The sequence below is a fragment of the Anguilla rostrata genome, chromosome 3 (genome assembly GCF_018555375.3).
Source record: "Anguilla rostrata isolate EN2019 chromosome 3, ASM1855537v3, whole genome shotgun sequence".
NCBI lineage: Eukaryota > Metazoa > Chordata > Actinopteri > Anguilliformes > Anguillidae > Anguilla > Anguilla rostrata.
In genome coordinates this window covers 27,087,569-27,104,541 of record NC_057935.1, presented here as the reverse complement: position 1 = coordinate 27,104,541, position 16,973 = coordinate 27,087,569, and the positions used below count along the sequence as shown (strand labels likewise).

Here is a 16,973-nt window from a genome sequence, read left to right as displayed (position 1 = left end):
GCTGTGTTCCCATTTCGCCAAAAACTGCAACTGCTGATATTCTCTAAAACCCATTTAAAATAACAGTGCCTTAATATTAAAAACCAAAAGCCTACACAGACCATAAAGATGCTTCGAATTTCTTTGGTCGGTTCTCGTTTTGACTTCACGCTTTATTTTACCGTGACGGAGCACGAGGAGTCAGCTTTTTCCTGCGGTTCGTCCTCCTCTTAGTGCGAAGTTTGTCGTGTCAGCTCGAGCGTCGTTCTCATTTCCGTTCTCCGGAGGAGTGCCAGTGCGCAGGGTTGGTGAGGCAGCTGTACCCGTGTCCAGCTCCCCATCTGTCTCCTATTACAGAACCCTCCCCAATGTTTCCTCCATGGTGCCGTGCCACAGGATATTGAATGATGTGGAACGTTTTTGTGGACTGCTGCTTTGCAGAGTATTTTTAACATTCTTTTCCTGATTTTCGAACCCGCGTTGCCTATTCTGGGATAGTAACGTTGTCATCTGCGTCTGTGCGTTCCGTCAGTCAGGGGCAGCTGTCGGACAGCAACCCCGCGGTGCGGAAGGTTCCGGTGAAGATCGTGCACCAGGCGGAGAGCAGCGCGGAGAGAGAGGCCCAGGTGTACCCCCCGCAGAGCGAAGCCCACGCCGCCCCGCCCGTCGCCAGCCTGGGCTCGTCCGAGCCGTCCTACTCCCTGTTCTGCACCTACACGCGGCCCAGAGAAGACCCTGCGCTCGAACCCGAGCCCGCCGCCCCGCAGGAAGCCCAGTCCCCTCAGGCTGTGGGCGGAGCCAGCTCCGAAGAGGACAGGAAGAGGGAGGAGCTAGCCAGGGACATATTGGGGAGGGACAAGTCCCTGGCCGATATCCTGGATCAGACCAAGATGAAGACCACCATGGACCTGATGGAGGGCATCTTCCCCCAGGGGGAGCAGCTCCTGGAGGGGGCACAGCAGCGGCGGAAAGTGACCCCCAAACAGACCTCCCCCAAGAGCAACGAGGAGAGGTGAGTCTTCCCCAACCTTTTCCTGGCCTGTAACAGAAAGATTCAGCCAAAGGAGGTACTACAAACACACCCAGATCACAAAATGCACTCCTTAAAATCAGACAGGGTTCTCCTGTTGATGCACTCTGGTTACACAATGCTCTAGTGTAATATCTATCAGTTAGGAAAATGAATCAAGCTGCATTTCATGTGTTATACTACAAAGATTTTAAGTAACGGCAAAAGCTGCATGAGATGGGTTTCTTTTAGCCAGGGGCTGAGAATACTTTGTTCTTGGAAACATTCAATATTTGCAAAGGACTAGAGACTAAAACTTGTGATCTCGTTTACAAATTTCACTACCTGTTCAGTGCTGCCACCTGCTGGTGAGTGGGCACAACAGTGTATTGTACTGAAGTCACGTATGAGCGATGTGAAGTAAGCTGCGTGCGCGCTGCACGTGTGGAGGCCACGGCACACAGAAGCAGCACGCCATGTCACCGCTCTCGTTCCTGTCTCTTGAGTTCTTTCTCTTGTGGGCTTTTCAATAGGTTGCATTTTGGCAGTTGTATTTTGCTTTAGTCATGAGGAAGACATAATTTGCGGACATGAATTCTGAAATAAGCAGCCATTTCAAAATTGATATGGCTAATTTTATTTATATTTTATCTCAGTTTTACTCACATGACTCACCATTTACTTACAAGGTGACCAAAAACTTCCTTAAACAGTTCTGCAGATGCTCCAGCTTCTCTGTTCCTCTCACATTTAAATCTGCAGTGGTAGTCAGGCTATTTTCAGAGCCATGTGTGTCTCCCCTCTCCCAGGTAGGCTAACGCTAGCCCCTCCTGTTCTCTGAGAATGATCAGGGCCTCTTGCTGGTGTTTCTATCGTGTATTTGTGTGTTAAATAGCTAGTCTTTAGCATTATTTTTTTAAACATTAATATAACATTAGTGCAGCCTTTCTTATGTTTTATGAAATCAGTAGAATATCGCCGATAGACCGAAAGGAACACATCTTGTCTGCTGGAAAATCACTCGTCCCACAAGGCATTACCTGTATTCATGTCCAATAATTAGTACGATCAGAGTATGATATTGGTGAAAGCGGTAAAATAATCATAAAGGTAAACATTTTATCTTGAAGGGATAAATCTCCCCGGGAACAACCCAAGCTTTGAATAGCACGTGCAATGATGGCTAGTCAACAACTTAAATCACAGAAACGGTACGTTTGCTTTTCGAAATCGCATCTCTTGAGAGACGCTGAATTTTTGAGGGGATCTTATTTTATTTATTTTCTGCCAGCACAGTATTAAAATCAAAATATTAGAAGTATTTGAGCTGCCTATTGAAGTATGTGCTGTTTTCCACTGGTCCAGAAGGGAATAAGGTATGTGTGTGGATGTAGTCCGCTTGGCTTTAAGAGCCTTCAGGTACATTACATTTTAATTTTACATTGGTTTTTTTTTGCGGACACTTTTATCCAAAGTGACGTACAATAAGTACATACTGAAGGTCATTTGAAGTACGACAGAACAAATGTCCGATAAGGTATCATTCTGATTACGTTATCCATAGCCACGAACATCAAGTCTAGTTCACACAGTAAACATAGGCTAAGTCCGTAGGTACAGGGGCAACCTTAGTGCAATTCGCATGGAGAGAAATCTCTTGTCCATTTCACTCTACCACTCTACCAGATGTGTCTGCTCCATGGTTTAAATTTCAACCAAATTCTATCTGTTTCGTCTTAATGCTGAAGATCATCTTGGGGCTGAGTCGTTCCAAGGTGATCTTGGGGTTAGTCTACATTACTGTGGTTTTGGGATGCAAGGCCCTGAGTAATGGTGTCAATAGTCTCTAACATTTGTTGAGTTATGGGACTTGATGTTAATCACATCATTATTTGGTCATTTATTAAAGCGTGCTCATGGTTAGGGAACTGGGAGGTTGTAGTTTTTGATTCACTGGTTGGGCACTGCTGTTGTAGCCTTGAAAGGTATTTTAACTGAACCACTTTAGTAAATTCCCAGCTGTACAAATTGATTATATGTAAAGAGAGAATTTAAGTCCCTCTAGATTAGAGCATCTGCTAAATGCCAAAAAAGATTCTTGACTCAGCTACTTGTTATCTTGGCATCCTCCCTTCTGGCAACCGTTTTTATTTTCCACTCACTGCCTTTTCAGACTGAGCTTTTTAGCTATCGTTAGCGAACGCGTGTTTTTAAAGTGTTGGCTAACATCAGCTGCCGTTCGCCATGCTGAAGCTGTTTGTCTGTCCGCCAGGCGGGAGGAGGACAGCTTGGCGGCCTCGGTTGCCTTGGTTACCAGCTCCTCGTACTACAGCACGTCGGCGCCCAAGGCGGAGCTTCTGATCAAGATGAAGGACATGCAGGAGCAGATCGAGGAGCAGGACTCTGAGGACGAGCTGGACATCGACCTGGCCAACAAGAAGGTAAGCGGTTCTGCCAGGCCTGACTCTGGGGACACCCTCTGAGGCATGGAATTGCCCAGAAAGCAAGTTTTTAAAATCCCATTCGCTAGGTCATGACCATGCACACACAAAATATTTTAAAAGCTGTACAGAATTCAAACGTACTTCCCTCTGCTGCTCACACGTCAGCCAGCCATTTCACTGGGATTTGAACATTTTAGTAATGCCTTTACATTTATCCTTAAAAATACTGTCAAAAAGTAATCGGGGAGTAAAACTGATATGACTTGGAGTCCTGTTTGCGACTCATGGAAACCTTTGTTGCTTTTTTGAGTTGGCGTGGAAGTGAATGCGCTGTATCTCCCTGACCAACGTCTCCGTTTCCCCCGGCAGCAAGAGCTGATTGACAGCCTGAGCAGGAAGCTGCAGGTCCTGCGGGAGGCTCGGGAGAGCCTCCTGGAGGACATCCAGGCGAACAACGCCCTGGGGGACGAGGTGGAGGCCACCGTGCAGCAGGTGTGCAAGCCCAACGAGCTGGACAAGTTCCGCATGTTCGCCGGCGACCTGGACAAGGTGGTGAGCCTGCTGCTGTCGCTGTCCGGGCGGCTGGCGCGCGTGGAGAACGCCCTCAACACGCTGGAGGAGGGCGCCGCCCCGGGCGAGAAGGTGAGCTAGCGGCGGGGCGGGCGCGGGGGAGCAGGGCGGGCGCGGTCAGGAGGAGAAACTGCGCTTCTCGGGACCCTGCTATTAAAACCCAAAACATATCACATGACTGTGCCAAACCACAGGCCCGAGGAGAGGCCTGTAGAAGGAGAGGCCTGTAGCGGGGGAGGCCTGTAGAAGGAGAGGCCTGTAGCAGAGGAGGCCTGTAGGAGAGGCCTGTAGCAGAGGAGGCCTGTGGAAGGAGAGGCCTGTAGCGGAGGAGGCTAGTAGAAAGAGAGGCCTGTAGCAGAGGAGGCCTGTGGAAGGAGAGGCCTGTAGCGGGGGAGGCCTGTAGAAGGAGAGGCCTGTAGCAGAGGAGGCCTGTAGGAGAGGCCTGTAGCAGAGGAGGCCTGTAGAAGGAGAGGCCTGTAGCAGAGGAGGCCTGTAGAAGGAGAGGCCTGTAGCAGAGGAGGCCTGTAGAAGGAGAGGCCTGTAGCAGAGGAGGCCTGTGGAAGGAGAGGCCTGTAGCAGAGGAGGCCTGTGGGAGAGCCTGTGGAAGGAGAGGCCTGTAGCAGAGGAGGCCTGTAGAAGGAGAGGCCTGTAGCAGAGGAGACCTGTAGCAGCGAGCATAAACATGGCTCATTGAGCATTCAAAATGAGGAGAATGTAGTGATGAAATGAAAACATTTTAAAAATACGCTCACTTCCTCATATATAACAGGGCTGTGTAGGTCTGTCCATGTGCTTGTCTGTGCTGTCCCAAATTGACAGATGAGGTTGCAGGAACAAGCACAAACAAACACTCATTGGGTGTTCCCAGCTGGGGTAGAATAAAGTACACACACTTCACATGACAGTAGCAGCTATAGTCCAGTGATTACACTGAGTCCTGTTTGAATATACAAGTACTTGTATTTAAGTATCCATCTGTTACCCCAGTTATTGAACTAAAGGTCTCCTCTTCCTTTACTGTTTATAATTATTGAAGCCGTCAGCCGCAGATGCGTAGTGAGCAGCCAGCCTTTGTCCCTGAGCCCCTCCCCTGAGTGAGTGAGCGACAGAGAGAGAGACACAGAGAGACAGATACAGAGACAGATAGAGAGATAGAGAGAGAGACACACAGAGAGACAGATACAGAGACAGAGAGAGACACAGAGAGACAGATACAGAGACAGAAAGAGAGACAGAGACAGAGAGAGAGACAGAGAGAGACACAGGGAGACAGATACAGAGACAGATAGAGAGAGAGATAGAGAGAGAGAGACAGAGAGAGAGTCACAGTGTGGAAGTGTAGGACGGAGTGTAGCACAGTGGGTGAGGAACTGGACTTGTAAACGAAAGGTTGCAGGTTCGATTCCTGAGTAGGGAACCTGTACCCTTGAGCAAGGTACTTAACCGAAATTGCTTCAGTATATATCCAGCTGTATAAATGGATACAATGTAAAATGCTATGTAAAAAAGTTGTGTAAGTCGCTCTGGATAAGAGCGTCTGCTAAATGCCTGTAATGTAATGTAATGAAGGAGAGAGAGAGAGCAAGTTCTGCCAAATGCTGACTAACAGTGGCTAATTTGCTCCCTGTGCAGCTGCAGCTGATAGTTTTTACTCAAAAAAAGGTCTGTGTAATTTCTGCCACGTGCAGGTGGTGGCCCGCTGTCCTTGTTCTCATTTTAAAACAAGGACTGCTGTAGCTGCGATATGTTTAATTCAGGCTTGGCATAGCAAAAAAAAAAAGGTGTTTTACCTACATCAAGCCTGTATTCTTGTCTTTTAACTTTACTCAGCGTGTTACGGATACTGGAGCTAAGTAGGTAGATGCTATGACATCATTGTGTGGGCCTAGCTGCTACGGTAGCTGACATTCCGCAGCCCCTGAGAGTAAAGCGCTGACCCCTCTGCCCGTTCCCTCGCAGCGCACGCTGACGGAGAAACGCAAGCTGCTGATTCGCCAGCACGAGGACGCCAAAGAGCTGAAGGAGAACCTGGACCGGCGCGAGAGGGTGGTCTACGACATCCTGGCCAGCTACCTGGACGAGGAGCGCCTGGCCGACTACGAGCACTTCGTCAAGATGAAGTCGGCCCTCATCATCGAGCAGCGCAAGCTGGAGGACAAGATCAAGCTGGGCGAGGAGCAGCTCAAGTGTCTGATGGACAGCCTGCCGCTGGAGCAGAGGGTGCCCTTCTGAAGCGGGCCACCAGAGGGCGCCGGCGACGCGCGGTCTGCGTGCGGACCGTGGCCCGTTTGCCCTGGCGTTCTTCTTCAGTGGTGCTTTGACCGTGTGCTTTGACTCTGATGTGTTTTAAGTTCCGCAGGAATACGGAGGCTTTGCCTCACGGAGAGAGGGAGAGAGAGAGAGACTCTGGAGCTGCTACTGCAGTGTAGGGGAGCTCCTGGAAGCGAAACGTTCTGTAGCACGTGCAAACACAGCTGCTCGAAACCCCTTTTTTTCTGATTCAGGGATGCGATTCACCCCAGTGATTTTGCCTAGGGTAACAATCTCCCAAAATGACCTGCTTTTTGGAGTGGTGCATTGTTTTTTTTTTAATACTGTCTAAACATTTGAAAAGAAAAAGAAAGTAACTTTTCTTTTTTTTAGTAATTTATTATAGCCTTCTGAATAAATATGGAGGAGTTGAATAGGGACAGTATTTTACCTGTTTGTTGGCCTGGTGTAGCAGAAGTGAAACATGGCAGTAGTCATTCATGTGCTTTGAGATGGCCATATTCTCTGCATTGTGTAGCTTAGCGTTCATTAACACTACTGTGATGATTTGACCATATTTATGGTGGGGGAAAAAGCGAGGATCATGTTTCACGTAAGCCAAGCAGCAATGTTTCAGCAAGGACGGGGTCAGGAAATGCACATCAGTCTTCCTGGTCACCTGTCCTGTTTCATGTCATCTCCGATCACACGTTCTTTTTTGCTTGCATTTGATTCCAGACTTCAAGACAATTTTTAGCATCTCCATCGTTCAACGTGATGATTCCTGTAAGACACCCCCCCCCCCCCCCCCAAAACCTCAAAATGGTGTCGGCTCTCTGTGATTGGACTGAAAGCTAACTGACACATGGGACCCAGTGCCTGAAAGGGCACTCCAATATTAGTGATGGGGAGAAAAAGAGGAAAAAAAACAAAAAAGTTAGCACTTTACTTCTAGAATTCTCCGGCTGAAGGAAAGAATCCCACGCGTTGAAAGCTGTGCCTGGCTCCTCTGTGCGCCTGCCATTTTGATAGTTGGGGACCGTTACGTATGCGTGTGTGCGCTCACGTTCCTGTATATGGTGTGTATACCTAATCATTAATTGTACTTTTACATGACTTAGAAGACATTAAAGCAAATGGGAGATGAACATGACTCTTTATACAGGCTTTCTCTGCTTTCTCTTTGGGGATTTTACTGCACTGTTGTGGGGGGTCATTTTCATATCGGCGTCTGTAAAATGGAGCCTAAATGGAGTGTGTTTGTCACGGGTGGTTTTTTCCTTCTTCGTCAGTAGTTTGGATTTAATATGTTTTTGCGTGATCGATGTCATGCGGTTCCGTTGACCAGTCCGTTTTTAGCACGTCACTGAGGATGACGTCACATCCTGCCTGCTTCACACCCACCTTCGCACGTCCTGGAGTCAGAGCGGATCGCTCAAAGCAGACCGCCTCCTCATCAGGCCTGAACAGCACTACAGGCCATTAGAAGCCGACCTGAGACCACCATTTTATGAATTAACTCCAGTGCCTTTATTTATGTATTTATTTATTTTATATTTGGTGTGCTCTCAATGACATAAAAAGCTCTCGGGTAAGTCAAACGCATGTACAGCAAAAAAAAAAAGTACTGCAAATGGTCTTCAAAGAATGACAATAGCCTCCAAAGAATCTTAATAGTGTGAAAGCAGCCTGAATGCACAAGCAGCCTTAAATGCACTAGCTTCCTCATTCCACTCACGGGCTGATTCCTCCTGCTCTTCCTGGCCTACACTGTGCCCTTTAGTGCTGAGGGCTCAGCGGCGGTATGTGCAGCAGGGACTGCTTTCCCTCAGCCACGCCCTGATCGCTGCCCACTCAGCACCCTGAAATGACACCCGCTCAGCCCCCGCCTTAGCGTCCCAATTACGGCCGCTGATTTTGGGCTCATCTGCTTGCCCTGTACTGACAGGCGGGGCTTCTTCCCGGCAGGGGATCTTAAGGGGTTTTAGGAAGGTTTCAGTCATGAGCCTCAGGGGCACCGCCCCTCGCAGGCTGTGGCGTAATCACTGCTGTGAGCGCTGGACAGAAGAGTGCATTCTAAACCAACGCATCGTCCCACGGGATCCCCCTTGGGGCCCACCATGCAGGTAAAGTTAAGCACGTTGAACCCAACGCATCGCCCCACGGGATCCCCCTTGGGGCCCACCATGCAGGTAAAGTTAAGCACGTTGAACCCAACGCATCGTCCCACGGGATCCCCCTTGGGGCACACCATGCAGGTAAAGTTAAGCTCATTGAATCCAACGCATCGTCCCACGGGATCCCCCTTGGGGCCCACCATGCAGGTAAAGTTAAGCACGTTGAACCCAACGCATCGTCCCACGAGATCCCCCTTTGAGGCCCACCATGCAGGTAAAGTTAAGCACGTTGAACCCAACGCATCGTCCCATGGGATCCCCCTTGGGGCCCACCATGCAGGTAAAGTTAAGCTCATTGAAACCAACGCATCGTCCCACGGGATCCCCCCTTTGAGGCCCACGCTGAGCAGGCCTGGTTAATCCCATTAGGGCTTTGACGTCTCGTTAAAGCGAAATTCATGACCGTCCTATACCAGCTCTCACAATGTACTGCAAGGCCAGAGCAAGGTATACAGTTTGAGTAAAATCAGAAAGCATCACCGATGAAGTTTCAGACGCAAGTGTTACAGTCATTTAGCAGACAGTCTTATCTAGAGCCGCTTGCACAGCTTTTGCTTTTGTTTTTTAATGTAGGCCTATTGTCCATTTACAGAGATATATACTGAAGCAATGCAGGCTAAGTACCTTGCTCAAGGGTACAATGGCAATGTCTTACCTGGGAATCAAACCTGCAACCTTCAGGTTACAAGACCTGTACCTCTATATAATCACTTTGAGTCTATAAGGCTCTTCCTCACACACTTTGTGTTGTCTCTCCATGCAGTGAAAATCAATCTTTGTTTTTTTGTTTTTTTAACAATTCCCAAAAAGCAAGTTTTACCACATCATTTGTGTTGTTTTCTGGCACCTTCATAGATTTCTTTTCTGCTGCTCTTGCCATAGACGATGTTTAATTTTGAATAGCACTTAATCTCCCATAGGTTACAAATGCTAATATGTTCATCATCCTCTTCATCATCCAGTCTATCATGGTTCCAGTGTTAAAGGTCCCCACCCCCCATTTATGCATCACTTGTGTCTACAGCGAACGAGGCCCCAGAGCCGCTAAACGTAGCCAGGCGCGACTGCACAGTGACCGTTGCTCGACAAAGCCGGGCTCCAGGCCGTGATGTATAACTTCCGGTCCGGCTAACGGCCCGCCGCTGCGGTTGTTAGCGGCCGCCGCCTGGTCGGACCCTCGCCACCGGAGCCCGCAGGAAAGGGGATTTCCTCCCGGCGTGACGGACACCACGGGGAACGCAATTACCCCGCGACCTGGCTGCGGCCCGCGAGACCCCCGCCAGGGGCCTAATGAACTTCACTGGAGCCTCTCTGCGTGTCGCCTGCCCCTATTAGCAGGGAGGGGCTTATGCGGATTCAATTTGTGTCTGGCCGTACTGTAACCTTTGAAAGTCCGATATTGGCTTTGACAGAAATCCCAGTGGGAATGTTTTATGATTTTCCTCTTACAAAACTCCTGTAATCCTGCAGATTTAGATGATGGAGAGACTTTATTTATATCCAATTAAATTTGGATTTCCCCCCTTCCCCCATTTTTTCTAAGGAAACCTGCATGCCTTATATTGAGGTTTCATCACACTGTGTTGATCAGTCTACAGCATTTATAACATGGAGTTTGAACTTGGGAGGACATTGAGACTAAGACATTTCTGTGTTTTGGGGAGGGTCTTTTTCACCTCCCTAATCTTATTATTGGACAGCGGCAGCTAATAACCACAACAGCAAGCAGTTGTTGGACTTGAAGCTATATGTACATTATGGCCAAGACCCTGTTTTTGTCGAGCAACAGCTGTTTTACTGTTAGTTTTCAGTTGGTTGGACTGTGTTGTAATAGCATGGTCTGTAACCCTTTGAAGAGTAGGTTTTTTGGAATGTTATTTCAAAATTCTAAATCAGTGTATTAGAACTCCTTCGCTTTCAATTATCAGTAGTTACGTCACTATTGGAATGTTCACTTACGAACATTCTAATCACATAGTTGGGATCTGAAAGGGCTAGAACCTTTCTGTTCTCTTCACAAGTAAGTTCCCTAGAACTATGCTGACTCATTAGTGAGAAGAGAGGAGGTGATATGGGATCCACCCTTCATTCCTTCCTTTCTTCCCTCCTTTCCTTCCATCCCCCTCCTTCCTTCAATACTCCTCCTTTCCCTCGTTACTTCCGTCCATCCTCTACTTCCTTCCATCTCTTTCCTTTCATCCTTCCGTCTTTGCTTCCGCTCCTCTTGTGGAGGCAAACGCGGAGGCGGGCGGGACGCTGGTTGGTGGCGGAAGGCTGGTGAGATTCAGGCCGGTCCCCCTCACGCAGCGCGCCTACGCTGTCATAGCAGTAATTGTTACCCAGGAAGTGGTGGTTAGGCCAGACTGCTTTCACTTAGATCAGCATTGTAGCGGGGGGGGGAGAGAGAGACTGCCCGTGTACAAAAGGTCCTTTTTCCCCAGAGCACAACCCTTCGCCTGAGTGGGACTCATTGAGAGGATCACATCTGACCTGCTCTTTTGTTCCTGCAAGAGGAGGCGGAGGCAGACCTCTCATATGTCTATAGCGCAGTACTGCAGCACAAGTAGCTGCATAGTAGCCATGTGGAGATTAGGAGATTTGGTTGGTGTTGAATGTGGAGGGTGTGGTCTGAGGCACGCCCAGGGTTTATGGGCCCCACCACGCCAGGCTGCACCATTTCTGCACAAATTCAGCACATTCTTTTGAGGGCCCCTGTCAGTCGGGGCCCTTGGAATTGTCCTAACCCGTCCGCCCCCCCCCCCCTTCCATACAGCACCCCTGGGAGTGGTGGTACTCCAATGAGTGCACTGCAAATTGGACCTGTTTACTGTTTAGTCATATAAAGATCATCCTTTTCCATCTAAAAACCAAAAGATTTTCATTAAAAAATTGACCAGCCATTTCGTGCCCGCTGAATTTGCAATTGCCAATTCAATTTCCTTTTGTCACATGTAAAGGGTATTGTCATGTTTAATGCTAATGATGCCTTGGATAATGTGGGGCGAACTGAAGTCTGGACACCTTCCCCTCTTAACATTCAAACGAGTAACTGCACTGCAAAAGCGCCGTGAGCGTGAAAGCGGTGTTTTAATTTGGTTTTTTTTCCGCTAATGACAGAGGCAAGGTCAGCATTCCGCAGACGCACGCGGTGGAGACAGGGAGTGAGCCAGATCGTATCTTTAATTTGTGTTTTGACTCGAGTCCTGAGCTTAGGCAGTGCCACGCTGGCATTCCGGGCCTGCAGCTCCACTGCACCTGGACGTGCCTTGCCATCCCGCTCAGAGTCTGCGTTACCTTGTATGGACGGGGAAAATCGAGAGGGACTGGTCGTTTTTGGCTGGGGTGTGGGTGTGGGGTGGAGATGCAGCATGCATTTCGGTTCAGATGTACTCTTTGGTGATTAGTCACTGTGGCAAACAAGCCTGCCACAGGCCACCGAAGTGGCTTTCCACGGGGCCCTCCAGCACATAGACACAGGGAGATGATGTTCCAGTCCACATTTATTTACAGGGTTGGCAAGATGTTACAGCCAAAGTGAGCAGATGTAAAACAGTCATGACCGAGGCTCTCCTTGTGTGAGTGGGGATGGCAGATTTAACCTGTGCGCACTGATTCTCACTACGCACAGGTGCAGCCACTCCTGTTCCCAGGTCCAATTAGCCTGCCAATTATCTAATTCTTAACCAATTATCCAATTGGCCAGGTCTAATTAGCTTGACCCAGGGCAGGTGTGGCTGCTTAAACCAGCCATTCCCACACCACAGTCACATAACTGAAAATATGCAAGAAGTGCAAGAAATCGCACTTATGAACCACAGTTGAGGGTAAATGCCGCATGGCTGCTTGGTTATTGTTGGTAGTCGCTGTTTCCCAACCATGCAAAATAATGAGTGAGGGTGCAGTGAGAAATTGTGGTTGGTTTGCCAACTAATAAGGTGCTTTGTAGCCCGAACTAGGCTACAGTGTCAAATACACACCATTGTTCCTTCTCTGAATGTGAAGCTAAGATACTCTAAAGATACACTCTGTAGGTACAGTACGTAATTCCTTTTTAGTTTTCACCTCTAAGATACTAGACAACATCACGTGTGTAAATTTCAAACCCACCTCCACCACCCCTCTCCCTTTTAGGAGGACAATTTTATTCATGGCAAATTAAATCAAATTATTAGTTATTTAATCTTACATACTTACTCTTACATACACGCAAAACCAAAATAGCCAGATGACCATGTTCTTGTTTAGTTAGAAGTTTTCCTATTTTCACATGCCCCTCTCTCTGTCCAAAAAAAAGAAAGAAAACAGACTACAAAGCACAGGAAATAGGCATGGTATGACACAGCAGCCCACATTGTAGTAGGCTAAGCTACTATATGTATACAACACGTATGTTATTAATTGACAGATTTCCTGACTCGATCACTGGACTAGGCCTATAGGAGTTCACTAGCCGGCTAGCTAGGTAGCAAGTATTGCTGCAGCCAAAAGTTAACCACACTATCCTAGCTAATTATTGCCTTGCCATACAGTCCACCTGTTACCTCCTTGACATTTCCACTTTCCTCAAACATTCAAAAGCTACACAGGGCAATGTGCGATCAATATGCCTCCAACCTATGACGCTATTGAAAAAACACATAATCACCAAGACTACCATGTGGGAATCATAAAAATTAATCATACATCCCATTTCTTAACCATGGTAAGAAATTCTCAACATCAAAAAGATTATCTTGAAAATTATACCCTCACCTATGGGGTGCCATCTGTACAACATTGCATGCTCTGTAACCCTGCTAAGGTGCAGAAATTGAGCAGTGTTACAGAAGGTGCAACTTTTTACAAACTGCACTAAGGTGTGTTGAGCGATCTCAGTTCAAAGACATATCCTACATGACAGTAGTTAAGCAAGGAAGGTTACTGAGGGTGGCAGGTATGCCATCCATCAAGTTACGCCTTGGCAGGGCATGTCCCACACCTATACAGCACCAAGAGTTTGGTACTTTTCTGGGCATACCAGAAATAACCACATTGACCACATACTCTCAGCCCGTAAGAACATTAACTTCCGTAACTTCTGACCTCTCGTAAACAGACAGAATTCACAAACAGCTTTGCGCATTCACACAATAAAGCCCCAAACTTGAGTTATTTTGCATTTCCCCATTTTCCTGCCAATTATATCATCAACAATGCCAAGTTACTAACGCATACAAAGCACAGTCTAAACTTGCAGATTCTAGGCCTGCCGTTAAAGGAAGTAGCGACGTCAAAATGAGGCCAGGGTTCATTATAACAAACAGTATTGGGTATCTTAGCTCACACAATTAACCAAGCTTCATTCTAAAGCAGTGCAACCGAATGTTTCCTAAATTATTTAACCCTCCTGTTCTGTTCATTTTTTAGGTACAGAAAAAATGTTCCCGGGCCAATCCCCATACAGGGGGGGTTTGCAAATACATGAAATGAACCATTTTCATTTAAAATGTTGATTACACTAATTAAGGCCAGTAGAAGAAGTTTCATACTGAAAAAATAATTTTAAGTATTTTTCCTAGATTTTCAAACTTTAAAAAGGGTCAATTTGACCCGCAACATAACAGGAGGGTTAATGTAAATTGGCCCTGTGTTTCTTTTTCATTTTACCTGTGATATAGCCTGTTCAGTGCACCGATCGGAATGGTGTACCCAGAAAACGGAACCATGGGGTGAAGGAGAATGAAATGACGACTGAAATGACGTCTGCTAACGTGTGTACTGTGGTCTTTGTGTGTACATATTTTTCGTCCCATCGGGGCAGAAAGTGTACAGTGAATTAACTCTAGATAATACACATTTCACTCATGTAAATCCCATAGAACATAACAGAAATATTATGGAGGGACTGCAATTCTGGGGGATAATTGAAATAATCTGATGTTGGTAATGGTGCTTCGATTGTATCAGCTCTTTCCTCAGAAATCAATCGGTCTGCCTGGCATGCTCACGTTTGGAACGCCTCTTCCCCCTTTGAAAACGGTGTTTTCTCTGGGGAACAAACGGGAATTACTTAGCAGTTGCAGGTTTGAGCCAGTTGGAGTTCCCTGAGGAAAAGTAAGATCTGATTGTCTACTGTGGGACTCTGTGGTACCAGGAGGTGAAGGGTGAGGTGAAGGGTGGATTGTTTTGTTTTTTTAACTTAATTGGTTTCCGGACTGTTATGTAACCGCTTTGTGAAGATTGCCCCTGATAAGACCGCTGCATGTAGAACCTCGCACCTTCCATATCTCTGAAATGAGAGTTGTTTTTGTACTTTCACTTGTTTGTGGTGTTTTTACATTTTTAGTTTTCAGGGGAAAGAATTCCTTCCATTTTAGATTGTACTTGTAGGACACCAACAGATTGTTCCTTAAACAAAAATGGGGGAAAATTCCATGGTAACAAGCAACAGTAAAGTGTAATCTAACCTTATAGACAAAGACAAAAAGCCACTGGCTCTCATCGAAAACAATAAGAACTGAAAATTCAAGTACAATAAAAAAGAATTATACAAAGAATCAATATATATACATTTGCCATTTTCACAATAAAATGTCAGCATAATTAATTCACACTGTGTTTCAACTGTGATTATGGAGACGGAGTGAATTCCACCACTGCAAATACTGGTCTCGCTTACCAGTCTTGCCTCATCTGCCATGCCTCTTCGTGCCTGTTCTGTCTTGTTCACCCCATCTTGCATGCACTATGCTTGGGGACGACCATGTCCTTAACTGTGATGTGTGTGCACAAGCTGCTGGGAGGGGCCCTGCTCATGGCCCACCTGTCCTTGTGTACTGTGACACCCCTGCTTTGCACTGACTGGACGGATCAGTCCCTTAGTGCTTTTGATTGCTCTGTCTTTAGTACATACATTATCTTGCGTGTAGGCCATGGTTCTCCCCAGGCGTATTTTCAGGGAGCTTGATGCACAGCTGCTAAGCCAGGCTACTCAAGCGTGTGTCACTGGCGTGCTGTCAGTTCTGAAATGTTGGAGAGGTAGCTGAGACTAGAATTGCAATGCCTGCTGTTCATATTTGTTAGTATTGCATCATGTTTGTCTACCACCTCTTTTAAACATCTTTTCCAAACATATGCAAGCCTGCACATTTATCCAATGTACCTTCTGTGTTTCCTTCTATTGTTCTGAGGATGCCTTGTTAGCAGTATTAACTCACAGATAATAAGATAGGAGCATGACCTCATCACTTCAAGTGTAGAAAAGAGAGGACCTCCACCAATCATAAGATATGTTGGTTATAACCAAAAGAACAACAGCAGTAGTGATTAGTGGATATTTTTTATATATTTACCAATCACCATTGATGTTGATCTGTTGGTTGTTACCAACATACTTTGTCATGCTTCTCATAATTGGTCATGCTTTTCTTTGTTTATTTACCAGTAATGTGATGTCACAACTGTCTCATACCAATTTTGTTATCCCTGGTTTTAAGCAAGGGACTTGCTGCAGGTCCACATAATCTGTGTTGTTTCAATATCAAAATCACCACTTGTCAATTAAGTTGAGCTCATGTATACACATGTTGGAATCCTGTCTTTTACCTTCTGCCTTATATTGAATGCGTGAATGGAAATGCAAGAGTGTTGAAAGCCAAGCCAAGTGGCCTGGACCAAACACGTGCAGTATTTGAAATGCATAATTGAATGTTACATCTCTCACAAACTAGCCCGTATAAATTGTAGATGCTGAATAGTGTTAATAGAACTGAAAGGATCTTTCACTGGGAATATTTTCCAGTACCTCTCATAAACCGCTCTCTGTAGCAGAGGAGTAGGAGATGGCTTTGCTCAGCTTCTCAGTTTCGCATCAACTTTTCTGATGTGGAGCCGCCTACTATTTGTAATGAGCTCGAGAGATTAGCATATAATGAAATAATGAGCCTGTTGTGAGGGGCAACAGAGGGGGCTTTCAAATGACAGGGTGGCTGCAGGCCGCAAAGCTCAGGGTCGTCTGGGTAAGCCAGGCCAGTGGAAGCACGAGGAGGCCTGGAACATGGGTAGGGGATCACTGATGCCGTCACGACCTCAGAGTTTAAAAATACATAAACCAACCAACAACTGTAATAAAAACAGCTGGAGAATTTGCACCCCTTCCCCTTGGCAAGCTTGCATAATTACGTTGGGGGAGTGGGGCTGCAGTGTAGTCTGTGTAAGATTCTTTACAGTCTGTTTAACATTTTTTTTCTTTATCATTCATTAGGACATTCATTAAACACAGCTTAGCTCAGGAACGTATGAGGAATTCAGGAGGAATTAGTTTCAAGCCCATTTTCCGGTAGACTACATCTGCCACACTAAGTTGTTTTTTTTATAAAAAATAAAAAAAGATTTCCTGGCTCCTGTCTGGCATGAATGCAACATGTACCAAACAGACTGACCCAAGAACATGACCGCAAAAGATAAAGTGAACTTACGCATAGATTAAGCCTGATGGTGCAACTAGAAACCAAGCACACTTACGAAACTTTTGTTTAACCTCTTTAAATCTTTATTTATTTTCAC

At 46.5% G+C, this 16,973-nt stretch overlaps 1 protein-coding gene across 9 annotated transcripts in view; it reads left to right on the top strand.

Annotated features, from left to right (window-relative positions):
- Positions 1–7,412, top strand: part of LOC135250587 (protein Shroom2-like) — a 66,072-nt gene extending 58,660 nt beyond the window's left edge. For all 9 annotated transcript variants that reach the window (XM_064327042.1, XM_064327041.1, XM_064327040.1 and 6 more), the window contains 4 exons: positions 512–991; positions 3,261–3,429; positions 3,802–4,074; positions 5,962–7,412. In XM_064327042.1, coding sequence (XP_064183112.1) covers positions 512–991; positions 3,261–3,429; positions 3,802–4,074; positions 5,962–6,234 — 1,195 coding nt within the window. In that variant the 3' untranslated portion in view covers positions 6,235–7,412. The remainder of the gene's footprint in view (positions 1–511; positions 992–3,260; positions 3,430–3,801; positions 4,075–5,961) is intronic.
- Positions 7,413–16,973: the final 9,561 nt, after the last annotated feature.